Source organism: Chiloscyllium punctatum, chromosome 4 (genome assembly GCF_047496795.1).
Source record: "Chiloscyllium punctatum isolate Juve2018m chromosome 4, sChiPun1.3, whole genome shotgun sequence".
Lineage (NCBI taxonomy): Eukaryota > Metazoa > Chordata > Chondrichthyes > Orectolobiformes > Hemiscylliidae > Chiloscyllium > Chiloscyllium punctatum.
The window spans coordinates 42,254,334-42,281,673 of record NC_092742.1 but is presented as its reverse complement, the minus strand read 5'-3'; the positions used below and the strand labels follow the sequence as shown (position 1 = coordinate 42,281,673).

Sequence of the window (27,340 nt, the reverse complement as noted above, 5' to 3'; positions counted from 1 at the left end):
CTGTTTATACAGGTCCCACCTTCCCCAGAATGCAGTCCAATTGTCCAAATATCTGAAGCCCTCCCTCCTACACCATCCTTGCAGCCACGTGTTCAACTGCACTCTCTCCCTATTCTTTGCCTCTCTGTCACGTGGCACCGGCAACAACCCAGAGATGACGACTCTGTCTGTCCTAGCCTTTAGCTTCCAGCCTAACTCCTTGAGCTCTTGAATGACCTCCCCGCCCCTCTTCCTACCTATGTCGTTGGTGCCAATGTGTACCACGACTTCTGGCTGCACACCCTCCCCCTTAAGGATGTTGTGCTGACTTTTTATCCTACTCTAAAGATAAAACTAATAGCATTGTAATTCCCACTCCCCCAATTAAATAATTTCCCATATCATCTGCTCCTATTCCTGTACGTGACTATAGCAAAGTCAGGAAGTTGTGATCACTGAAATACTCTCCCACCGAGAAATCTGACACCTGGTCTGGTTCGTTGCCAAACACCAAATCCAATATGGCCTCCCTTCTCGTCAGCCTATCTACATATTGAGTCAGGAATCCTTCCTGGACACACCTGACAAAGTATTTCAACTAAGGAGGTTCCAGTCAATATTAGGGAATTCAAAAGTCACCCATGTCAAAAGTCACCTTTCCAAAATCTGCCTTCCAATCTGCTCCTCTGTTCATCATCATATTCCAATTTGCAGGAGTTTGCTGAACAGAAATTAGTTACCATGTTTCCTTCATTACAACAGACTTCAGAAAGTACTTCATTGGCTGCAAAATGCTTTATAATGTCTGGTGGTCATAGAGATCGTCATATAGATATAAACCTTTCTCTTTGAACACAAAGTTGTGCTGTGCTTGGTTTACCTTTGAAAGTCCATTTGGCCCTTTAAACAAAGTTATGGCTGGTATTTTCACTCAACTGCATGTCAAAAAGTTGAAGAATGAATGGGGCATAGGCAACACTATGGAGTTTTGGTGGGAGCTGAAACATTATCTGTTTTCCTTAAGTTCAATTGATACATATTTGAGCACAAGCATGGCTTAAATAATTCTGGTTCAAATGTCTGACAAGGTGGTTATGAATTGTCTTATTTGGATGGCAGTGGCCAACTGGAGAGATCCTTTTTCTTTGGATAAATGCAGGATAACATGCATCAAGAAGAGAACCTTGAGAACTCCAAGGTTTGGAGTTTTGGACAAGGTATGAAGAAAACACAGTATATCTCTGCCTTTTGATACCAGTTAAGAATAGTTCTTTACAGGTACTGCAGAGAATCAGATATTGCACACACTATTACAATTTTCAACATAATTGCTTTAAAAAAATGATGGAAAGAAAATCCAGTAGCTTACAAATGGAATTTATGCAAATAATCTGCAGTGTAAAATGCTGTGAACAGTACGATCCTGACCATACATTTTAAATCCCATGAATCACTGATCACCATGAATTGAGAGTAACCTCTAGCCCCATCTACATCAATGAAACTGAGGTTGGGAGGGTGGAGACCATCAAGTTCCTCAGAATGACGATAACCAACCGCGTTGGTGCGATAGTCAAGAAGGCACAACAACACCTCTTCTTCCTCAGGCGACTCAGGATATTTGGCATGTCAATACGGACCCTCACCAACTTCTACAGATGCACCATTGAAAGCTTAATGTCCAAATGCATAATAGCCTGGTATGGCAACAGCTTTACCCAGGACCATAAGAAACTACAGAGTGATTTAAAGTAATCTAATCTAATCTAAGAAGGTGTGGATAGCCCAAACTGTCACAGAAGCTAACCTTCCATCCATGGACTCCATTTACACAGCTTGTTACTGTGGAAAGGCTGCCAACATCATCAAAGACCCATTGCATCCTCATAATGACCTCCTATAACCACTTCTGTCAGGTAGAAAATACAGAAGCCTGAATACAGGCATGAGCAGATTCAGGAACAGCTTCTATTTGGCCAATAGTAATACTGATGAATGAACTTTCTAGCCTCAAATAATACTGCTCTTGTTAATGTTGATCTCACCTAGCTCAGACCCTGTGCAATGTAACTTTGTATGCCTAAGTCTTTTTGATTTGTACATATTTGCTTATTATGATCTGCTTGTACTTTCCATAAACAAAACTTTTCACTAGACTTCAGTACGTGACAATAAATCAATGAAATCAAATTTAATCCACATAAGCATAACTTCAATGGCATAATGCTGTTTCCCAGTAACCAGCCCTGTTCACTAAGTCAAAACAGGAGAGTATTACTTAAAAGCTTCAGTGTTGGCAGATATGTTCAATATTTCAGGTGTTGTCCTATAATATTTTGACTTGCGCGGTCGCAGTATGGAGGTTTGGCCTTCGTTTCTTACCGTATGGAGTTGGTTCTTGCGCAGATAACCGCGGAGACGGTGGCAGGACCCTCCGCTTGGACTGGCGGCGAAAATGAAGTCGCGATTCAACACCATCGATATCCGAGCGATTGTATCTGAACTGCAGAGGTACTGGAAGGTTTTCCTTACTCCGTATAAGCTTGACTATTAACTTGCTGAAAATCTCGCCATATGATTCGGAAACATGTTCGAGTTTCTGGGCCACGCAGCAAACTGTCAGTGACACCAAGCTGTATTTGTAAAGCGCCTTTAACGTTGCAAGGCATCAGGAGAGCGGGGGCGGGATTTAGTCCAAACCTAACCAAGTGTCTTCGTGGAAAGTGGGGTTTTAGAAGGTTCCCAGTTAGCCCTGTCCTACTTAACCGCTGTTCGATTTTGTAACGTTTTGTTTTAGTGATTTTATTTACATTTGCCCTTGTGGACGGTGCTGACAAAGCTAGCAAAATGAACATTTTTTTGGCCATCAAATTGCCTGTAGATGATAGTAATGATTATATTATACAGGGTTGTAATGCATGCAGTGTACTTCTCGTTTAGAGTGAATTCCAGGTTTTTGACTGAGCAACAGTGAAGGAATGGCAACATATTTATAGGTCTTAATGAGTATACAGAGTCATACAGCACAGAACGGACCCTTCGGTCCATCTCGTCCGCACCGACCTTCCCAGACTAGTTCTGGGGAGCATTTGCAGGTAGTGGTTTCCGAAAAATATGCTGTTCGTATTTTAGTTGGTAACTTCACAAGGCAATCTTGAAGGCTTGTTGACTTGCTGCAATATGTTTGGTAGACAGTATACATTGCTCACACTCTGCGGTCGTGGTTGAGGGAGTAACTGTTTAAGATGGCGGATAAATGCCATTCAGTCAGACTGTTCTATCCTGGATTTTATTTAACTTTTTGAGTGTTGATGGAGTTGCAGTTTTCTAGGCAAATGGAGAATATTCCTGCTTTAGGAATTCAGGAATTGAGTTACTTGCTGCAGAAATCTGAGACTCTGATTTGCTCTTCTAGCTACTCTATTTATATGGCTGGTCAAGTTAAGTTGATGGTCACTGTTAATTCCCAGGCTCCTGGTGTGGGGTTCAGTGAGGGTAACACCAAGATATTGTTTGAATGAAGATCAATATCAAGGGAAGATTTTCATACTGGACATGCCCTTGCCTTGTGGGTGATGTGAATGTTTGTACGTATCAGTCCAAGCCTGAATGATGCCATAAAAACAGAAGGTGCTGGAGAAACTCAGCAGCATTTGTGAAGAGAAAAACAGAGTTAATGCTTAATATTGTGACCTTTTGTCAGAATTGAAAGCAGTTGCGAAATAGTTATTTAGCTTATGACTTAATGTGTGGTGTGCAGTGGTGGTAGAAGGAAGAGAGAGAGGAAAGTGTGAATCAAATTGATGGAGATGCGCTGAGAGAGAGAATAAAGAGAAGCAGACAAAGGGATTGCTGATGATAAACTAAGAGAGCAAAATGCTAACTGGGCACTAACAGACTGTGTGAATATTTGAAAATGGGTTGCCTGTGCTGGGAGCAAACCATACAAATCGGGATCACCTTTGTTGGGGGTGGCCAGCAAACCTGGAGGAAGATGTTCATGTTCTGAAATTGTGAAACTCAATATTGGGTCCTCAGTGATGCAAGGCATCTTTGTGGATGATGAGGTCCAGCTTGCAATGAACTTCACTTGAGTACTGTAGCAAGCCTGAGATAGAAATGTTGGTGTGGGAACTCTGTGGTGTGTTGAAGTGGCAAGCAACTGAAAGCTTGAAGTCATTTTTGTAGGTGTTTGGCAAAGCTGACATCCAATCTGCATTTCACCTTCTTTCCTTGAACTCTCTGTTTCCATTTCAGGGAATAAACTGTCCACTGCAAAACCACTGATTCCCATAGCTACCTTTACTATAGCTCTTCACACCCCCATGAACTGCAAGGACTCCTGGTTCCTTTGTCTATGTCGTATCTGTTTGGATGATGCCACCTTCCAGAACAGCACTGCTGACATGTCTGTCTGTCTTGCATAATCGGGGTTTCCCACCCACTGTGGTTGACAAGGCCATCAACTGCATTGACCTATCACCTGTACCTCTGCCCTTGCCCCTTCCCATCACTCAGAATAGTGAACCTCTTATCCTACTTTTCATCCCATCAGCCTTCACGTTCAACGGATAATCTCTGACATGTCAGACAACTCCAGGACACCACTGCCAAACATCTCTTCCCCTCACTCCCCTGTCTGCATTTCACAGGGATTGTTCCCTCCAGGACACCCTAGTCCATTCCACGATCACCAACACCACCTCCTCCTCTCCATGGCACCTTCCTATGTAACCACACAAGATGCAACACCTGCTCCTTCACCACCTCCCTGCTCATCATCCAAGGGCATAAACAGTCTTTCCAGGTGAAGCAGCATTTCACCAATACTCCTCCAATCTTGCATATTGTATTCGCCGCACCCAGTGTGGCCTACTCTACTTGCGTTTGGTTTCTCTAGATTGTGTGTTCACTTTGCGGAACACCTCCAGTCTGTGCGTAAGCAGGACCCTGACTTTACCGTAGTGGGTCAATTTAACACTGCATCCTGCTTGAATGCCCACGTCTTTCCTCTGCATGCCGTAGTCTTCCACTGAATCACACTGCAAACTGGAGGAACAATGTCCCATCTTCAGACTAGGCACTTTACAGTCTTCTAGACTTAATTTAAAGGTGTTGAACTCAATATTGTGAACCAACTCTCATTTTTTTCCCAATCTTTTAACTTGTTATCATTCCACTTGGTGTCCTTTCACACCATTGTTCTACCATTCTCCTGTTCCAAACACTTAAACTGAGCTATCAGCATCTTTTCTCCATCAGCAACCTATACCCAATATGCTCACCATCACCCCTCAAATATTGCATAAATGCTGTCCCCTCCACACTTCACCTTTAGCTCTGATGGAAGGTCATCCAAACTTGAAACGTCAGCTTACTCCCTCTCCATGGATGTTGTCTGATTTGCTGTGATCTTCAGCATTTGTTGTTTTTACTGCATTTCATCTATTGCTGGAAAATCTCAACATCCACAGTTCTTTGGATTTTTGAAATTCTACATTTCACTTCCCCATTACAGAGGAGACCATATTCTGAACAGCAATTATGATAAACTAGAAGGTGTGTTTGAGACCTTGAATAGTGAGAAGAGAGAAAGTAAATGGGCAAGTGTTGCATCTTCTGCATGGGAACATGCTGTAGAGGTGAGAGGAGGTATTAGGAGCGAAGGCGGAGTGGACCAAAGTGCCCGGAAGGGAACAGACGCCATGGAATGTTGACAAAGGAGAAGAGGGGATTAAAGTGTCTGGTGGTGACATCCTGCTGGAGGTGGCAGAAATGACCCCTTACGTTCCTTTGGATGTGGAGGCTGGTGCGGTGGAAATTGAGGTCAAAGTGGACCCTATTGCTGTTGAAGGGAAGGAGTGAGGCCAGAAATGTGAGACATGGGTTGGACACAGCTTAGGGCCCTGTCAGCCACAGTGGTGCGGAAGCCTCAGTTGATGAAAAAGGTGAACATGTCTGAGGCCAAATGTGATGGAGAAACTAAAATAATGGATTGGAGTCCTTGCAGGAATCAGGTGTGAGGACGTGTAGTCAAGGCAGTGGCCAGCTTGTTCCCAAAAAAGGAAACACAGTCTGTGATGAACCAGGTGAAGGTGAGAGAAAGTTGGAAACTTGAAACAAAATTGATCTGTTTTTCCAATTCCAAATGAGATAGGGAGGCAGCATCAATTATGTCAACAATTACTGATGAAAATGTTGTGGGACAGCCTGAGTAGGATTGGAATAAGGAATGTTCCACATAACTCACAAGGAGACAGGCATGTCTGGGGCTCATGTGGGGTGGAGAATGGGGGTGGTTCAGGCCTTTTAAAGAAGTGGAGAGCTAACGGACCATCCTGATGGGGGATGTACATCTGTTTAGCATAGGTCATCACACTGATTGTCAATTTATTGCCATTCAATGAAATTAATGTGCTTCATGCAAAAACCCTCTGCTCACCCATCCCCTAGCTTTTTGACCTTGCAAAGATCAGTGCCCCACACGCCTGCTGTCTGATGAAAATCCATCAGCTCTTTTGAAACAATCCAAACTCTGGTTACACCAAGGTTGTATTGAGGCCTGGAACTGAGTGATCATGTCGCGGCTTGCGTTGAGCAGATTATTGTTGAGTAAGTGTTGGTTGTTAAAAACATTGTCACTTTCCATCGCTTTGTTCATGATTGAAAATGGGCAGATTGTAATTGGACTGGATTGGATTGGATTGGATTTGTCTTGCTTTAATGGTCTGGATTGACTTGGATGACTTTCCACATTGCAGGGTGGATGTTCAGTGTCATAGATAAGGCAGTGTTTTGGATTACACCAATAGACATTGTTATTGCCCAGAGCTTTTGCTGCATCCAATGCATTTTTAATATCCTTAATTACCCTGAACTGAGTGAAGACTGGCACCTGTTATGCTGGGCAGCTCAGTAGGAGACTGAAATCCATCTTTTCTCGTTAAAGGTGATGAGAAATGACTTAAGCCTTTTCTTTTGTACAGATCTGCTGGGCTGTCCCATCACTGAAGAAGTGGATATTTGTGAAGTCTGCTCCTCCAATTAGTCATTCAATCAGACATTATTAACCACTTCTTTATGGCAGAACTGTGATGCTTGATCTGGTCAGTTGATTTGTGGTTGCTTGGCTCTACAACATGCTCCTCTTATATGCATGCTATGGCCCTTGTTTTTTAGCTTCCTCTGATAGACACCTTATAGCAATACAGTGCAAAACAGGCCCTTAGGCCCTTGATGTTGCGCCAACCTGTGAACTATTCTCAGTTTGTCCCCCCCCCTACACTATCCCATCATTATCCATGTGTTTATCCAAGGATTGTTTAAACCTCCCTAATGTGGCTGAGTTGACTACATTGGCAGGTAGGGTGTTCCACGCCCTTACCACTCTGAGTAAAGGACCTACCTCTGACATCTGTCTTAAATGTATCATCCCCTCAATTTGCAGTTATGCCCCCTCGTACAAGCTGTCATCATCATCCTAGGAAAAAGGCTTTCACTGTCTACCCTATCTAATCCTCTGATCATCTTGTATGTCTCTATCAAATCCCCTCTTAGCTGCCTTCTTTCCATTGAGAACAGACCCAAGTCTCTCAGCCATTCCTCATAAGACCTTCCCTCTAGACCATCTTTTCCAATGCTTCTATATTCTTCCCGAAATATGGCGACCAGAACTGTATACAATATTCCAAGTGTGGCTTCACTAGTGTTTTGTGTAGTTGCAGCATGATATTGTGGCTCCGGAACTCAATCCCTCTATGAAACCTAACCCACCTTATGCCTTCTTAACAGCACTATCAACCTGGGTGGCAACTTTTAGGGATCTATGTACATGGACTCCAAGATCCCTCTGTACATCCACGCTACCAAGAATCTTTTCATTGACCTAGTACTCTGTCTCCTGTTATTCTTCCCAAAGTGCATCACCTCACATTTAGCTGCATTGAACTCCATTTGCCACCTCTCAGCCCAATTCTGCAGTTTATCCAAGTCCCCCTGCAACCTGTAACATTCTTCCAAACTGTCCACTACTCCACCAACTTTAGTGTCATCTGTAAATTTACTAATCCATCCAGCTATGCCTGCATCAGAGTCATTTATAAAAATGACAAACAGCAGTGGTCCCAAAATAGATCCTTGTGGCACACCACTAGTAACCAGACTCCAGGTTGAATATTTTCCATCAATCACCACTCGTTGCCTTCTTTCAGAAAGCCAGTTTCTAATCCAAACTGCTAAGTCACCCTCAATTCCATGCCTCTGCATTTTTGTCAACAGCCTACCATGTGGAACCTTATCAAAGGCTTTACTGAAGTCCATGTATACCATGTCAACTACCCTACCCTCATCTACATGCTTGGTCACCTTCTCAAAACCTCAGTGAGGTTTGTGAGACATGACCTGCCCTTGAGAAAACCATGTTGACTATCTGAAATCAAATTGTTGCTTTCTAGATGATTATAAATATTATAATCCTTTCCAAAACCTTTCCTGCAACAGAAGTAAGGCTTACTGGCCTATAATTACCTGGGTCATCTCTACTGCCCTTCTGGAACAAAGACACAACATTTGCAATCCTCCAGTCCTCTGGTACTAAACCTGTAGACAATGATGACTCCAATATCAACGCCAAAGGTTCTGCTACCTCCTCCCTAGCTTCCCACAGAATCCTCAGTTATATCCTATCCGGCCCAGGGGACTTGTCTACTTTCACTCCTTTTAGAATTGATAACACCTGTTTGTAACTAACCTCAATCCTTTCTAGTCTAATATCTCGTACCTCATTCTTCTACAATAATCTCCTTTACCCGAGTGAAAACTGATGAGAAATGATCGTTTAGCAGCTGTCCAATCTCCACAGGGTCCACACTCAACTTTCCTCTTCTGTCTTTGACTGGCCCTATTCTTACCCTCGTATTCCTTTTATTCCTCACCATACCTATAGAAAGCTTTGGGGTTCTCCTTTATTCTATTTGCTAAAGACTGCTCGTGTCCTCTCTTTGCTCTTCTTAACTCTCCCTTTAAATCCTTCCTAGCTGATCTGTAATTCTCCATCGCCTCATCTGAACCATCTTGCTTCATCAACACATGGCCTTGTTAGTCAAGGATAGTATAACGGTGGCTGAAAGAACTTTAGACGAGGACTCATCCACTGAAGTAGTGTGGGCTGAGGTTAGAAACACGAGAGGAGAGGTCACACTGCTTGGAGTTTTTATAGGCCTCTGCAGAGTTCCAGGGAGGTGGAAGAGAGGATTGGCAAAATTATTCCGTGTACTCCTTCTGCTTAACAAGAGATGCAATTTCTGTAGTAAACCACACTTCCCTTACCTTATCACTTCCTCCCTGCCTGACAGGGACATACCTATCAAGGACACGCAATATCTGTTCCTTAAACCAGCTCCACCTTTCCATTGTCTGCATCCCCTGCATTTTGATTCCCCATTCTATGCATCCTAATTCTTGCCCCATCGATAACTCTTGACCTGTGGTATGTACCTATCCCTTTTCATCGCTAAACTAAATGTAACTAAATTATGGTCACTCTCTCAAGTGCTCACCTACAACTAAATCAAACACTTGGCCTGGTTCATTACCAAGCACCAGATCCAGTGTGGCCTCCCCTTTTGTCAGCCCTTCAAATTACTGTGTCAGGAAACCCTCCTGTACACATTGGACAAAAACTGATCCATCCGACATACTAGCGTTGTAGCATTTTCAGTCAATGTTGGGGAGGTTAAAGTTCCACATAATGACCACCCTGTTCCTTTCACTCCTACACGGAATAATTTTGCCAATCCTCTCTTCCACCTCCCTGGAACTCTGCAGAGGCCTATAAAAACTCCAAGCAGTGTGACCTCTCCTCTCGTGTTTCTAACCTCAGCCCACACTACTTCAGTGGATGAGTCCTCGTCTAAAGTTCTTTCAGCCACCGTTATACTATCCTTGACTAACAAGGCCACACCTCACCCTCTTTTACCGCCTTGCCTGTTCTTAATGAAAGATCTAAACCCTGGAACCTGCAACATCCATTCCTCAACCTGCTCAGGGTGAGGAATATGCCTTCTGGCAGCCTTTCTCATACTCCTTATTGGAAAGGAAATGTAGTGCTATGTAAGTGTCCCTACCTCAAGCCCTGTTTGCCAGAGGTGTGTCATAACAGGTTGATTTAAAATAACTGTACTCCTTATTGAATTCCTCCCTTTTCTTTACTTTTTTAGTTAGTAGATTTGTTTTGAATCTATCCCATTTAGTAGGTGGTCATGCAAAACAGCATGATTGATTGTGAAAATGGAACTCAGTTTGTAAAAACGGCAGTGGTTGCTTTTGGTAATACTGTCATAGATATTTGCACATGCAATAAGTTTAATGAGGATGAGATCAAAAAGTTTTTTTTCCTCGTGTAGATTCCCTCAGCTCTTTCCATTGACCAAGTTTGGCTGATAAGTCCTTCATATAAGCCATCTCCTTCAATAGTGGCACTATTTGAGCATTTCTTGGTGAAGGACTTTCAAGTTTAATACTTCATGTATATTTTCAATATTTGGACCTCACTGCCTGCAAAAGTGGTTGAGATAGAAATCATCACAATATTTAAAAGGTATTTTAGATGAATGTTTGAAACACATACAATGCTATGGGCCAAATGCTGGGAAATGGGATTAGAATAGACAGGTGTTTAATGACCTATGTGAACACAGTCGACCAAGAGGCTTCTTTCCATGACACTGACATTATGATCTGAGACAGAAAGGGGCAATGCTGTGTGTCAGTGAGTTTGTGATGCAGTAAGACATCTACATGTCTACTACTTAGAACTACCAAAAAGAAAATGAAAAGTGTTCTTTGTCATTTGTGGAAATTGCTTCTGTACAAATGTATGCTGTTTTGCCCAAATAACAATTGTAATTCATTTCAAACATTATTCATCTGTTGTATAGGTGCTTGAATTGCCTTGGAGATGTGAAAGGCACTATATAAAGCTAGGTTTTTTTTGTGTGATGTACAGGGGTTCTCTGGATTACAAATGTTTGACTTATGAATGCTTGTACTTACATCCATATGGCATCTTGTTTGTAATTTTAAAGATCTGACCTATAAGTGTTTCTAGTACTTACGGTTACAGTTTGTTCTCCTGTAATGTGCACTTTGTCAATGCGATTTGGCTATAATGCGATTGGTGAATTGGAGAACAATATTTTTAAAACACAAACTCCCATTGGCTATTATGCACTTCCATCCCCAATTACTTTAAGTCCATTTTAGGTGTTTAGTTCAGGTCAAGCAAAGGTGGCTGGATAATAGAGAGCAATTTTTTTCTGACTTTAATGTTGATGTTTTCGAGGATGTTTTTAGAAATTATTGCAGGAGCAAAGATTTAGATTTAAGATTCTCCACATTCTGAGCTATGCACAAAGCCATTCTCCCACCATTGGTGAGCTTTCTGAGAGCATCAAAGTGCTATTTCTACCTCTGAGCACAATTTTTCTCATTCAACTCATGGACGAGGGTGCAATAGCAGCTTTTAAAGCTTATTATTTAAGGCGCACGTTTGGGAAGCTGATTGCAGCTACCGAGGAGTATAATGAGGACAGTGTTCTTCAATTTTGGAAGAGCTTTAACATTATGAATGCTATTGATAGCATTGTGGAAGGCAGGGGTGATGTCAGTGAGGACTGCTTACACGCAGTTTGGCGGAAGGTTCTCCCAGATTTTCTTCATGATTTAAAGGTGTTCATCCATCTGAGGAGTTTCCAGCAATCAAAGAACATTGTGTTGCTCTTGCAAAGCAAGTTGGATTTGAAGAAGCGGAGACTTATCTATAACTTGTTGCTGCGGGGGAAATTGAAGTTTGAGATGAAGATGATGAAGTCCAGAATGCAGCATTACGAGAACTTTCCACTTTTTTGTTTTGTCTTCTATCCTGAGGGAAGTTGAGAAGCAGTTGCAGCTCTTAGACAATGACAACAATGGAACATGCAGCAGGATAGCAGTTAGTGGCATAAAGTCTTATCTGGCATCTTCTATGAACAGCTTCTTAATGAAAGAAGAAAGATGGCAAAGCAGATGTTTTTTTTTAAGCTAGGCGACACCAAAATTGGAGGTGTAGTGGATAGCAAAGAAGGTTATCTCCGAATACAATGGGATCTTGATCAGATGGGTCAGTGGGCCGAGGAGTGGCAGGTGAAGTTTAATTTCTATAAATGTGAGGTGTTGCATTTTGTAAAGGCAAATTTTAGCAGGACTTATACACTTAATGGTAAGTCCTGGGGAGTGTTGCTGAACAAAAAGACCTTGGATTGCAGGTTCATAGTTCATTGAAAGTGGAGTTGCAGGTAGATAGGATAGTGAAGATGTTTGGTATGCTTACCTTTATTGGTCAGTGCATTGAGTGTATGATTTGAAAGGTCATGTTACAGCTGTACAGGACATTGGTTAGGCCACTTTTGCAATATTGTGTGCAATTCTGGTCTCCCTGCTATAGGAAGGATGTTGTGAAACTTGGAAGGGTTCAGAAAAGATTTACAAGGATGTTGCCAGGGTTGGATGGTTCGTGTAATAGGGAGAGGCTAAATAGACTGGGGTATTTTCCCTGGAGTGTTGGAGGCTGAGGGATGACCTTTATAGACTTTTGTAAAATCATATGAGTAGAGTAAATAGACAAGGTCTTTTCCCTGTGATTGGGGGGAGTCCAGAACTGGCTTTAGGGTGAGAGGGAAAAGATTTAAAAAGAATCTAAGAGGTGACCTTTTCACACAGAGAGTGGTGTGTGAATGGAATGAGCTGCCAGAGGAAGTGATGGAGGCTGGTACAATTGCAACATATAAAAGGTATCTGGATGGGTATATGAATAGGAACGGTTTAGAGGGATATGGTTCAAATGCTGGCAAATGGGACTCGATTAATTTAGGATATCTGGTTGGCATGGACCGCAGGGTCTGTTTCTGGGCTGTACATCTCTATGACTCTCTATAATTAAATATTGTCCCACATGGAGAAGTACCGATTTAATGGCTGAGGGAGGACTGTATATGGCAATCAGCAGGACATTTCCTTGCCCATGTTAAATCTGAAGCTATGAGACTTCATGGGGTCCAGAGTCAACATTGAGGACTCCCAGGGCAACTCCTTCCTGACTGTATATCACTGTGCCACCACCTCTGCTGGGACTGATCTACCAGTGAGACAGGACATATCCAGGGATGGTGATAGTAGTGTTTGGGACATTGTCTATTAGCTATAATTCCGTACAGATGACTATATCAGGCTGTTGCATGACTAGTCTGTGAGACAGCTCTCCCAACTTTGCCACTAGCCCTCAGATATTAGTGAGGAGGACTTTGCAGGATCAACAGGTCTGTTTCTGTCGTTGTCTTTGGTGCCTAGGTTGATACTAGGTGACCTGTTCGGTTTCATTTCTTTGAGATTTTCTAGAGGTTGGTACAACTGAATTGCTTGCGAGGCCATTTCGGAGGGCAATTGAGAGTCAACCATATTGCTGTGGGTCTGGAGTCACATGTGGTCCAGACCAGGTGTGGATGGCAGATTTACTTCCCTAAAGGACATAAGTGAACCAGATGGGTTTTTCTGAGAATGAGCATGCTTTCATGACAATCAGTAGATTCTTAATTCCAAATTTTAAAAATATAGAGTACAAATTTCACATCTACTATGGTGAGATTCGAACCCGGGTTTGAATTAGATGAGTTTCTGGATTAATAATCTAGCAATAATAGCATTAGGCCATCGTCAACCCTGCAGTGTTAAATGAAAAGCTGATTTCCAGCCAATTGGCTATGAATAACAAAGATTGTATTTTTGGGTTCTTGTGGCGCAGTGATGGTATTCCTAGGTCTGGGCTAGAAGGCCCAGGTTCAAATCCTACCTGTCATCACATATCTAAACAGGTTGTTTGTAGATACCTTTTTAATGATAAAAAGATGCAGGAGTGTTAGGAGTGTATTAGCACAAATTATCGAAGGTAGCAGATCAGGTTGAGGAAATGGTTGATAAACCGTTCAGGATCATAGCCTTTTTATAAATTGTGTGGAAATAGAAACAACAAAGTCCTGGTGAACCTTTCATAAAACATTAAATCATCCTTAAATAAAATAAATGTTCAATCCTGGTCACCTTTTTTTTTATAGATTAGATTATTTTAAGAAGGATGCAGGAAAGATTCAAAAACATAGTTCTGATAATGAAAGGATAGATTGGCAAAGTCTGTTACTGTTCTCAGCTGAAAGGAGATTTGATACAGGTTTTCAAAATCATGAGGATTTGGATGGAATACATAGGTAGAAAAATGAGAACCAGAGGATAGTGATTTAAGATAATTGTCTTTGGCAAAAGAACCAATGTGAAGGAAAATCTCTTTTTACGCAAGTATTTAAGATTTAGATTGTAGTACCTGATAGTTTAAATGATTCAATTTTCAGCTTTCATAAGGGAATTGGATAATTACTTGGAGAGGCAATTTGCAGGATGGGGAGTTCGAAGGAGCTTTTAGAGAGTTAAGAGGCTGGATGAGCAGAACGGTCACATTTTGCGCTGTAAACATTCCATAATAAACTACTTGGTTTTATGATGGTTATGTATACGTTTTTCATTATTTGTCCATATTTAAAACAATTTAAATTTTTTGTTTCTTTTTCAGCTTACTAGGAATGAGGGTAAACAATGTGTATGATGTGGACAACAAAACTTACCTCATTCGACTTCAGAAGTAAGTTTCACTATGTGACTTGTGATTTGTTGGATCTGTCAAAGTGCTACGCATCAGTAAATAAATTGTGTAATTATTATTTTCTGTACACTTTTTTTATTTTTATATTTGTGTCTATCTTTGATCTAGAGCATATGTCATGATTTGGAGATGCTGGTGTTGGATTGGGGTGTACAAAGTTAAAAATCACACACCACCAGGTCATAGATCAATAGGTTTAATTGGAAGCACTAGCTTTTGGAGCGCTGCTCCTTCTTCAGGTGGTTGTCACAGTGGTTAGCACTGCTGCCTCACAGTGCCAGAGACCCAGCGCCAGCGCCAATTCCCGCCTCAGGCGACTGACTGTGTGGAGTTTGCACATGCTCCCCGTGTCTGCGTGGGTTTCCTCCAGGTGCTCCGGTTTCCTCCCACAGTCCAACAATATGCAGGTTAGGTGAATTGACTATGCTAAATTGCCCCTTGTATTGGGGGCAGGGATAAATGTAGGGGAATGGGTCTGGGTGTGTTGTGCTTCGGCGAGTCGGTGTGGACTTGTTGGGCCGAAGGGCCTGTTTCCACACTGTAAGTAATCTAATCTAAAAAAAATGTCAAACTGTTGCTTGGTTGTCTGTGAGACAGTTCTCCCAATTTTGGCAGAAGTTCCAGATGTATTCTCTAGAATTTTGTAGCATAAGAGACAATGTAATTGACACCTACAAAATACTTAAGAGGGTTAGACAGAGTAGATGCAGGTAAGATATTTCCTTTTGGTTGAGGAGTATATGAAAATAAGGGGGATGCCATTTAGGACTTGAGATGAGGAGAACCAATTTTAGAGTTTGAATTGAGGTTTTTCCTCCAGATAGCTGTGGAAACTTCGCCTTTGAATATATTTAGATTTTGATATTCTTTCTGAACTCAAATGCAGATTATATGTATACTGTAGGTAAAAGGGTTGAACAATTCAATCAACCATGATTATTATAAAGCATGGAGCAGTCTTAATGGACTGAATGGCCTACTCTTATTCCAGCCTTTTCTATAGGGTGGGGGAAGTTCAAAACTAGGCAACATATATTTTTAAGGTGAGAGAAGATAGATATAAAAGGTACTTGAGGGGCAATTTATCGCAGAGGGTAGTTAGTATGTGGAATGAATTGCGTGGAAGAAGTAGTAGATGCAGATAGTTACTGCATCTAAAAGACGTTTGGGCAGGTACATAAATAAGGAAGTTTTAGAGGGATATTGGCCAAAACAGACAAGTGGGATTAGCTTTAGTTTGGGAAACTTGGTTGGCGTGGACTAGTTGGGGAATCCCAAATGCATGTGACCTGTAAGCCTCTCTTGCTTCATCTCCGAGATTATATAAGAGTACAAAATTCTTACAATTTAAATTATTACCTTTTATGTACTAATGGCATCAATGTTACACTATAACAAGCCAAGATACCTACAAGCCAGGCTTGAGCTAAGGTTTTAAAAGCATTAGCAGAGTAGCGGCATCACCTCTTACCTCCAAGAGCTCTCTCAGGCTACTCCCTCTATTGCTGCAAACAAGCTGTCTTTATACATAAATTGGTACTGAGATTACAAAAACATCACATGTCCTTAATCAGATAAGCAGCAATAAAGTGGCAAAGGTTTGTAGAGGAAGAGAAACTAATTGACAGGTCTGAGTAAACTTGACTAGTTAAGTTTCATGCACATCAAAGTGGGAAACCCTGATCAAGCCAGACCAAATGGACAATTGCTTTGTCTAGATAAGCTTTCCTTTTAACAGTAAATCATAGAAGAGAATTATGTGGAAAAGGTTATGAGGTAACCTCGCTCAGCTGACGTGCCTAGTACCATTGTCCTACAACATGGCTTTTTAAAAAAATCATGTTAGATTCCCAAAAGGCAAATTAATTTGATAACATTCCTGATCTTGAGCTCCAGGGGACAACACACAAACATTCAGTCCATGACAAGCAAGTGTACAGTCAAATCAGACCAGAAAGAGTTGACCTTTCCACCAACTTCTGTCCTGTCTCTCCTTCTCTCATGTATGAACATCTTCCAACTTTCTTTCTATCTTAGTTTCAGCTTTTGTGTTTACCCAGCTTGTAAGGGTAATGAGACATTCACATTCCTGAATAGTCAAGATTAAAGAGTTTAGATTCATAAATTCAAATCTGCTGAATGTGGTATACATGAAAATGTATCAGGATTGTTCTATTACGTGCATATTCCACTCAGCTTATTAAATCACAAGTTCTTTTCCGACTTGTGTATGTTTTTTTTTAGGAGCCTTCAATATAAACCAGAAATTCAGTTATCTAACATCCAACTGTAAAATATGCGGAGGTTCCAGCTCTCTGGGTCAAAAGGAAGTACTGCCACATACTCCACAAGTGAACAAATGTTATCTCCTTATTTACACTGATCCATTGACACTTAGAACAGATATCCTTAATTCTTTTGAACAAATGCCCCCCCCCCCTTATTCCCCAATCCCCTGTGGTAATGTGCTTTCCTGCAACTCCTATAGCAGATGTGTCACACGTAAGGCTACAAGCTTTCTCACATGCTGTATGACTGTTAGGAAGGAGGGCTTTGCAGGGTTGATGGAGTTGAATTTAACGATCGCAGTTAGATTTTTTTTCTTCGAAGCTGGTGAATCTTTGCAATTCTTCTCCTCAAAAGGCAATGAAGAATTATGTTTGAATATTAGGGTGGATTTTTGATAATGTGACGATTCTATGGCTCTAAGAGGTGTATTTTGTCTTAATTTTTATCAAGGAGAGGTTTTGAGCCATAGGTAATGAGCTGTCTCCTCGAAGTCAATTAAGTAAACAGATTGTGAGGCTTTGGTTTTTTTTCAAGTTAGAACAGTAGAAGCTGCATGAATGGATGGGGTCAGGGTCTTACAGAGCTAGGGCTTTAGTTTAGCTGTCAGTAGTTGTTGGGTTGTGAAGGTGGCGGTGGAAACATTTACATCTCTCTCTGCCACAGAGAAAGGCTGGAGTTCTCTCCGCTGCCAGAATAACATGTGAAACGATCCATTTTACTCACTTTGCCTTTGCCTTAGTTGTGTTTGTGGAATGTTACTATATTGGAACAGTTGCTGTTTAGTTAAATTAATCTATTATTCTGTTAAGTTTTCCAATTGAGTTAAAGTTATACCAATTCTTCTTTCTTTTCTTGGTATTTTAACTAGGTTTTATATTGTACTTTGCTTAAAGCCAAGTAGTGTGACTAATTGAATTGCGTCTGGAACACAGCACCTTACACTTGCCTTGAAATAAGATTAAAAATTTGGTCTACACTATCTCCTTGATATAGTTGTAGTGAGTTTAGTCTGGTCCATAACAATAATCAAAAGGGTGATCTTTATCATGGATGTGAAGGAATGTGAAATAATCAGTTCAGCCAACACTTTCTGAATGGAGGAGGAGCTTTGAGGGGCCTACTCTCATCTTGGACTTATAGACTTGGTGAGCCAAAGACGCTCTGTTATACTGTATGATTCTAAATTCATAATTCGTATGTCATGATTTGGCGATGCCGGTGTTGGACTGGGGTGTACAAAGTTTAAAAATCACACACCACCAGGTCATAGTTCAACAGGTTTAATTGGAAGCACTAGCTTTTGGAGCGCTGCTCCTTCTTCAGGTGGTTGTCACCTGATGAAGGAGCAGCGCTCCGAAAGCTAGTGCTTCCAATTAAACCTGTTGAACTATGACCTGGTGTTGTGATTTTTAATTCGTATGTGTTTGTCATTATAATGCAATGACAAAGTTTACAGTATGCAATGTAATTGCAAAGTTAGTTTACTGTGCCCATATTAACAGACTCCCACATTGTATAATTAGCTTGTTTCCATTCTGTCTTTTTTTCATTTTGCAGGCCAGAATCAAAAGCTGTACTTCTGGTTGAATCTGGCATCCGGATCCACACAACTGAGTTTGAATGGCCAAAGAATATGATGCCTTCAGGCTTTGCAATGAAGGTAGAAAGTGACCGTTACCCACTGCAGAATTCTTCGAATAATTTTATAATTTTAACACATTTTTAGTAAGCTTTGACAATTGCACAGTATATTGAACATCTGTATCCTTAATATATAATTGCATCTTGTTCAATTGCATCTGTACTATCTACCAAGCAATAATTGAATGTACAGGTGGTAATTTAGTAAATGTTTGAATTGAGTTGTTTTTTCCCAAAAATAATTTTTGTATTCATTAACTTTGTGGATATGAGCCTTAAAATGATAAAATCTGTGAAACGGGAAACACAAAGTATGAGAACCAGTCACATGAATTAATTTTACTGTTGTTGTGATAAATGATCATTTTGGGAGAGACTTAGAAACAGTGCTTTTAACTGCAAGAATGGTTTGTTCTATGTAATTTTATTAATTCCCCTTGGCAGAAAGCTTCACAACTACAAGACACCAACTTAAGGTGAATGAAAAAAGAAGCAATGGCAACAAGTACTTATCTAACCAATGGAGCTAGACTGCAATGCTTGGGAATGTGGTGGAGGCTAATTCAGTTCTAAAATTCAGAAAGGCATTAGATTAGCTCCTGAAGAGAGTATGCAGCGCAACAGAAAAAGAATGCAGTTGTGTGTGGTCAATTTGCTCTTGCAGAGAGTTGGCACAGGCATTATTGATTGGCTTCCTTTTTTAATTGCTTCTTCACTGTTTGCGAAAATAGCTTTAGCTTTTAAAAAAAACTCCCTGGTCACTGAATCTATGTTAGATATGCTGTGTTCTATTTTGTAACTAAGTTGAAATATGGCGGATCTTCCTGTTTTCTCTAGTCCTGATTCAGTCATAAAACATCCCCTTTCTCCTGTCTGTCTCACTTTGTTGTCACTGTTTGACTTAGAGAGAATCTTTGCTAAAACTGTGATTTTTGTTTTCGTTACAGTGCCGTAAACATTTAAAATCGCGAAGATTAATCCACATTAAGCAACTTGGTGTTGATAGGATAGTTGATTTTCAATTTGGCTCCGATCAAGCAGCTTACCACGTGATTGTTGAACTATACGACCGAGTAAGTCACTCAAATTCACTTTCGTCTGCATGTTTTGAACAGGTTCATTGTTGTACAAAGTTGACAACATTTAATGGTATTTTTTGCATGGCATCTGAAATGTGGGCATTCTTCCCTATTCTTTTATGTTCCATGTTTTTTGGAATAAGTCTCTGGATTCTGTCAATAATACTGCCATTGGTTGTCCAGTCAGACCAAAGAGAATTTTATTGTACACCAGTAGTTCTTTATTTAATTTGAATATATACATTCTCATTTGAAGAATAAAATAGTCTAAACTACAATTCTTTCATCTGTGCATTCTCTATCTTTTTAAGATTTTTGGAATTTGGAAATAATGCACAATAGTTCAGTATATCTCAGTAGGTACTGTGCAGGGATTCTCTACAACTCTTCACTGTCTTTGCCAATTATTTTGTTTTGCTTTTTTTTTATTGGGACATTAGATCATCAGTCTGAGAAATAACTAGTACAGTGGTTAGCACATTGTCTAGCAACTTGGTACAAATGAAGTCCAGGTTAATAGGTTAACTATTTCCTTATCAGATGGCTGAAACCTTTTTTTTTGTGCGTACAATTGTTTGTATAGCCTCAACTCCCCGTCTGCCGAAATGGCTATATAATACAGCTCTACTCAGTTCAGCACAAGTTGACATTAATTGTTCAGAGGAGATATGGATAACTGATCCACCATATGGTCAGTGTGAAGGAGGTTTTGCCTGATTGAGATGGGGGCTGAGTGAGTATATCTGCGAATTAGGTGCAGAGCGGGAAAGAGGTGTTATAGAGGTTCCTGTAGGAAGTAGTGTACTGAGTGAGGAGTTTGAAGTGTGGGGAGGAAGTGCTCTACACGTTTTCATTTAACTTAACTGTTGGTAGTAAATTTATTAGGGACTTGATTTTAAAAGGCTGTAAATAGAAAATTAAATGGCTGTAAATTTCAGTTTTCAGTAGCTAACTGAAAACATCAGGGAAGCGAGGATCACTTTTTTTTTAATTCACAAGATGTGGGCATTGCTGGTTAGGCCAGCATTTATTGCCCATTCCTAATTATCCATGGGGCATTTAAGAGGCAACTGTTGCTGTGGGTCTGGAGTCACACATGGTACAGATCAGGCAAGAATGGCAGTTTCCTTTCCTAACGGACATTAGTGAACCAGATGGTATTTTTCTGGCAATTGACAAAGGTTTCATAGTCATCGTTCGACTAGTATTTCCAGATTCTTATTCAATTCAAATTCCACAATTTGCCATGGCAGATGACCTTGAATCAGGTCCCCAAACATTACCTTATCTCTTGATTAATAGTCTAGGGATAATACAACTTGACCACTGTCTTTCGCACTACAATAAAGTATTATAAGCAATTCAAAGCAGATAAAGTAAATGTAAGGAAAATAAAGTTAAGGCAAAGCAGTGCAGTTTAGTAGAGTGGAATGTGTGGCCTCTAATATATTATAAGGAGTACCTTGCAGCGCTGAAGAATGAGGCTGTGTTGAAGGATTCAAGGATCAATTAGGCTAGAGCTAAGGAACAAAAATGGTGCATTTACATTGTTGTTTTAGTGTATAGTAGGATAGTAAAGGAGATATAAAATAGGTACATTTATAGTTGTGAAAACAAGAAAAGTTTTGCTCTCAGCTGAGCAGACCCATTAACAAGATGGGGTGGTTGTAATCAAATGGAGGATAGAGGTCATGCTTTGAAGTTGTTGAACTTAATATTGAGTGTGAGTCTGTAGGGTGCTAAAGTGGAAAGATGAGGTGGTATTCCGTATTGCATTGAGTTTTGTTGGAACATTGTAGTGGGCCTGGAAGTAAGGTGGTTTATCGAAATGGCAAGGTTGGGGTCATTCTTATAGATGGAGCCCCCTGCACTTTAAAGAGCAGTGTTAAGAATAGTCATGGTATATTTCCTCAAAAGGGAAAGGTAGGGCAAACAAACCCAGAACTCCCTGGGTGACAATTGTTATGATTCCAGCTGATGTTATTCTGGCCAACTCTCATCTCGGGCTGGAATCTGGCTTCATAGAGCAATTTCATTTGGTTTTAATGAGAGTGTCTCTCTATAAATTATAAACACAATACTGCTGACAGTCATTATGCAAAAAATTCATCTTGCAAAAGAAATGAAGATAAACTAGAAGAAACCAAACTATTTATATGTCTACCATGTTTAAAGATTTCAAAACAAATTATTTCAAAATATATTCCCATTAATTGCAAAAAAGCACTTCTTCACTGATCCCAAATGCTCGCATGAGAGAGAATCTCCTTCTCTATTACCTGTGAAAGTTTTATTTAACTTTTGACTTCAATTCTCAGTCTGGAGAATCTGACAGCCTCTTCCTGGAGCCTTTGTACATCTGAGTTTGAACTTTCTCAGCTACAGATAATCCCTTTAGGGTTTTACCCAATTCTTTGGTCTGGATTTGTAACAAAATCCCTTGCTGAGGTGTTTGTTTTTTTGTTTTAGAGATCTAAATTATCTTCTCCCTTTTTCGGGAGCAATGCTTTATGCATTCATCTTCTAGGAACCCTTCAGAATTCCCTAAACTGAAAATAACGCTGAAAGGTTTCTTTCTAAGGTATTGGTGGTTCACCTGAAGCTTAAATCATAGTCAGAATCTTCAAACGGAGAACCTGATTATATTACAATAGATTGTATGTCACTTGTAAAATCTCCCGATGTAAACAAAAACGGCTTAGTTCTTTTAAGATGTCTCTCTCCAAACTATTTTAGAGAAATCACCATGGCTACAAAAATACTTATTAAGACACCCATAAACCGCCATAAAACATTCGTTCAAAATTCAAAAACGAATGATATTAAAATGTATATAAATCATTCTGCTTGCATCACACAAAGAAGATATAAATTGAGGTAAAGAAAAGTAAGCTTTGGCAAGTCAGGTAGAAAACAGAATTGGGAACCAAGAGAAATATACAAGGTCCAGAGGGGACATGAAAGAAATCTTAAAAAGGCAAGGAGGAATTCTGAGAAAAGTCTAAAATCTTGAAGTCTAAATAGTAAAAAGAGGAATAGATCTGATTAGGAACCAAAATGGGAATTTACGCACGGAGGCAAGAGTCATGGCTAATTATATTAAATTAAATTATTGCACCTGACTTTACCAAGGAAGTAAGTAATAGCAAGGCTATGGTGACAGAGATAGAAACACCGTGACTGGAACAGTCTAAAATTGCTAAGGAAGAAGTATTGGATAGACTTTTAGCACTTAAATTTGACAAAGCACTGGGATTAAATGAGATTCATCCAAGGATATTGAAGCAAATGACTGGAAATTGCAAGGCCCCTGGCTTTAACCTTTTGGTTGTCCTTCGATTCCGGAGGGGTGCCAGAAGACTGGAAAATTGCAAACATCACTCTTGTTCAAAAAAGGTTGCAATGATAAGCCTAGCAATTATAGACCAACCTGTTCACATCAGTGTGGGGAAAATTCTAGAAACAATTATACAGGATAGAGCTTCTGGTAACATGGAAAAGGATGGTTAATTTTCTTTTCATTTGTGGGATTTTGTCCTTGTTGGCTGTGTATGTATGTATGTTCTTTCCTTCCCTTTGTCTGTCATTTTCCATCCTTTTTTCTTCCCCTTTTTCTGTTTCCCTTTTTTTTCCCTTTCCTTCTTCCTTTTTACCTTTTTTTTTTCACTCTGGGGAGAAAAAGGAAACATAGGGTTTTATTTATTTGAAAAAGAGATTTGGCAAGACCTGGTAGAAGTATTTAAAATTATAGGTTGGGCAGGGTAGATCTGGAGACAATTTTTCCGCTTGTGGGAGAATGCAAAATTAGAGGCAGTTAAATACACGTTATTCCTACTCAGTTCAATAGGGAAATAAGAAAATTCTTTTTCAAGTTAGTGCTTAAAACAAATGACAAGGCTACTTTCAGAAGATGAATACCTGAGACAAGCTGAAGTCGACTAGATGGAATGGACGAACTTTGTGTGGCAATAAAATCAGTTTACACTTCTTTGTCCAAATGAACCTGTCTTTGTGATGTTTTTTCTACATGAATCTTTACCTTTTTCCAGTTAGTTGATATCAGCTTCCTTAATGCTGATAGGTACAAAGGACATTAACTTCTCCGTTCTTCATGTCATATAATTAAATTGAAGCTGTAAAAATGCAAATATGGGTGCGTGTACTTGATATTTTCATGAAATTTAAATCTGCTTGTGATTCTTGGTTTCTGCCAGGATTTTTGTTTTTGATATTTTCTACCTGTGTATTTGCAGGGTAACATAATCCTCACTGACAATGAGTATACAATTCTAAATCTCCTGCGTTTCCGTACTGATGAGGTGCAAGATGTGAAGTTTGCTGTTCGTGAACGATATCCTGTTGATCGTGCTAAACGTCCAGAGCCTCCACTATCTTTAGAGAGGTACTGTCATCATACAAATCATTTGAAATTAATGAAATCTAAATACATTTATGACATTGTCTTTAACTTTATAATGTTTCTGGTGGATGAAGTGTTATACTTTGCCTTGAGCGATACTTTTCAATTGAAATTAATTTTCAATTAAATGTGTTAAGATCTTCAATACCTAAATTTTATTACTGTTTAGGAAATCGGGTGTTCAACATTAAACCACGTTTTCCCCTCCCATTTAAGTGCTTTGCATAAAGTTGAAACAACTTGGGATTGTCCAGATAATGAACTATTGTTCTCTTCTGCGTAATCTTTTCAGCTCCTAGAACTATTTGAGATCTTTGCATTGCTCCAACTCTGGCTTCTTGCATATCTCTGATTTTACTTGCTCCATCGATGGTAGTTGTGCCTTCAACTGCCTGGGTCTTGAGTTCTAGAATTGCCACTTTAAACCTTCCTCTGTCTTTATTTTTCATGTATTTCTTACAACCTGCCTGTACCCTGTCCATGCAGTTATGTTTGACCCTCAATATGTAGTCACCATCACCAAGATTGCCTGTTTCCACCTTAACCTTAACCTTCAACCTTGTCTTGATCATCTGCTATTGAAACCCTTATTCACACCAATGCGATATCTAGATTTTGATTATTCTGATGCTGTCCTGGTCAACATCCCATTTTCCACCTTTTAAAAACCTTTGCTCATACTTATGACACAGCGGTACAAAATTCGACTATCCAATTCCTTTTCAATCCACTTTTCCTCTTCTCTCTGCTCTTCCTCTTTTTTTCCTCGTTTAAGGTGCACCTCTCTCTCTCTTTGACCAAACTGTTGACTATCAATTCTGAAATCATTGTCTGGCAATTTTTATTTTGTTGGTTGTTTCAGATTCTTGTTATGAATGTGCATTAAATAACATTTTAAAGCATTACGAAAGGATTTATATAGCTGCATATTGGTACATGATACTGGAGATTTGCATCAGGAATTTCTTTTTAAAAAAACGCTGACTAAATATCTTGTTTAATATTGGAAAGAAACAGAGCACAACAAGCAAAGTTACAAGAAGATTTTCAATCAGGTGTACAATGGGCATATGTTTGACCGAGCACCTTAACATCTATCTAAAACCACAGTTGGGAGGCCCAAATTATTTAAAGTTGAGCCTCTTTTAAATAATCCCATAGTTTTGACCTTGCAAGAATACTGCTCCAGATGAGTAAAGCAAATATCTGTCCCACTTTTGTAAATTTAAAGTCTGTGATACTGTTTCTGTTGATTTTAAACTTCTTCATCTTTTGTGTTGAAATTGACTGGCTGTAACCCTCATAAATTATAGAATGAACACCTCAACAAATTTTCACGCACTTATTTGTTTCAGTAGTTTTGTATTGTTGTCGATTTGGTGATAGATGACAAAAGTGCAGTAGTGTCCTTTTCATGCTTATTTAAATATTAATGGATGATATATTTAGCATTTCTTTCAGGTGCATTTCAGATTGTCATTACCTAAATGGTGTTGGATTGAATTTCCTTCCTTGTTCCCAGACAAAAGTTGGTCAAAGCACATCTTGAATAGAACTTAATTCAGTTGTATTTCAGTATTTTGTTGACTGCTGAGGCTTGAAATGATGCGAGCAAAGATAAACCCTTTAGAACAGAAATTCATCCAGAATCCGAGAAAGGTATTCTGATGCTGCAGGACTACAGGACTGGTAATAACAAATGGCCTAGCATCCCTTTTTGGTTGTTTTCTAACATGAGCCAAAAGTTACCTCACTCCAGTGATCCTGTTTGCCTGTCCTGAAAAGGTAGTGATTACTTTTCCAGAAGTGCGATAAAGTTATTGACAGATTGAATCTGAGAGGCCTTGTGGCAACCTTGGCATACATTTCTTTGTGCATTTCTTTGTACTGTAGCAAGAAGCGCATTCCACAGCAAAACAAACCTCTAAGGAAAACTTTCTGAAATCAATCCCATTTACATTTTATTTCAATAAGACCACTTCTTCTGAGGCGGTAAGTGAACACAAAATGAAAGAGGGGACCTTTCTTTTGATCTCAGGAACTGAGTTAACCAGATTTAATGCAGTAGAAAATTCCTGCACAGCATAATTTTCAATTTTTCATTAATGCATCTATATATTGAAGTAATTAAAGGTGCCATTCTTTGTAATTGTTGAAATTTCTAATTGTTCTACAGGTTGACCGAGGTCTTGGCTAATACACCAAAAGGAGAACAAATCAAGAAAGTACTCAATCCCCACCTTTGTGAGTTGTTTTTTTAAAAATAAGTACAGTAGATAAATGATCAAAATCAAGAAATCTCTGAGATGTCAATATACTAGTTGCATTATAATATTCTCAATGTTGTGGAATAAAATCAGGAAAAGTAAGTATTGAAGTATTGCTAATGCAAAACAAAGTACTGCAGGTGCTGGAAATATAATTTTAAAAATCAGAAAATGCTGGAAAAGAAGCAGGTCAGGCAGCAAATGTGGAGGTCAAATCAGAGTTAATGTTGCAGTCTCAATAGAATTGGGAAAAGATTTTGTTGTAACAGATTTTAAGTAAGTTGAAAGACTGAAAGAAAGAATGGAAAAGAGCAAAGCAAGAACTTTTGTCAGAGAGAAGAGCAGAACTTCTTCAAGATGAGCATTCTGGAAAGAGGAGTATGAATGAATTAAATATGAATATAAAAGCTTTTGTACTTGCTCAAAAGGTATGATTGTGGATTAGTGATGGTAAACACTTAAGGAAATATTTCATTTGACTTAAAAAAATGGATGTTTCAATTAAAAAGTCCACAGGGAAGTATTCCATATGTAGAAAACTAAAGAACTTAAAAATATTATTAGAAAAGAGCTTTATAATATTGCCAAGAAATCTTCAACAGGAAAAGACGGAATAGATAAACTATTTCTGCAGGTTGGCGATTCTGGAAGTAGGGGGCATGATCTGAGAATCAGGGCCAGACTGTTCAGGAGAGATGTTAGGAAGCACTTCTATAAACAAAGGGTGGAAAATGTTTGGAAGTTTTTCCACAAATGGCAGTGGATGCTGAATCAATCGTCAGTTTTAAATCTGAATTAGATCCCTTTGTGAAGCAACAGTATTAAGGCATATAGGCCAAAGTCAGGTATATGGAATTAGGCTACAGATCAGCCATGATCTCATTGAATGGTGGAACATGCTCAAGGGCTTAAAGACCTAATT

At 39.6% G+C, this 27,340-nt stretch overlaps 1 protein-coding gene across 1 annotated transcript in view; it reads left to right on the top strand.

The window, feature by feature from the left end:
* The first annotated feature begins 2,379 nt into the window (after window positions 1-2,379).
* Window positions 2,380-27,340, top strand: part of LOC140476223 (ribosome quality control complex subunit NEMF-like) — a 132,666-nt gene continuing 107,705 nt past the window's right edge. Inside the window, exons 1-6 of the mRNA XM_072568478.1 lie at window positions 2,380-2,490; window positions 14,633-14,701; window positions 18,569-18,671; window positions 19,600-19,725; window positions 23,985-24,133; window positions 26,328-26,395. Of these exons, the coding sequence (XP_072424579.1) occupies window positions 2,435-2,490; window positions 14,633-14,701; window positions 18,569-18,671; window positions 19,600-19,725; window positions 23,985-24,133; window positions 26,328-26,395 (571 nt within the window). The 5' untranslated portion in view covers window positions 2,380-2,434. The remainder of the gene's footprint in view (window positions 2,491-14,632; window positions 14,702-18,568; window positions 18,672-19,599; window positions 19,726-23,984; window positions 24,134-26,327; window positions 26,396-27,340) is intronic.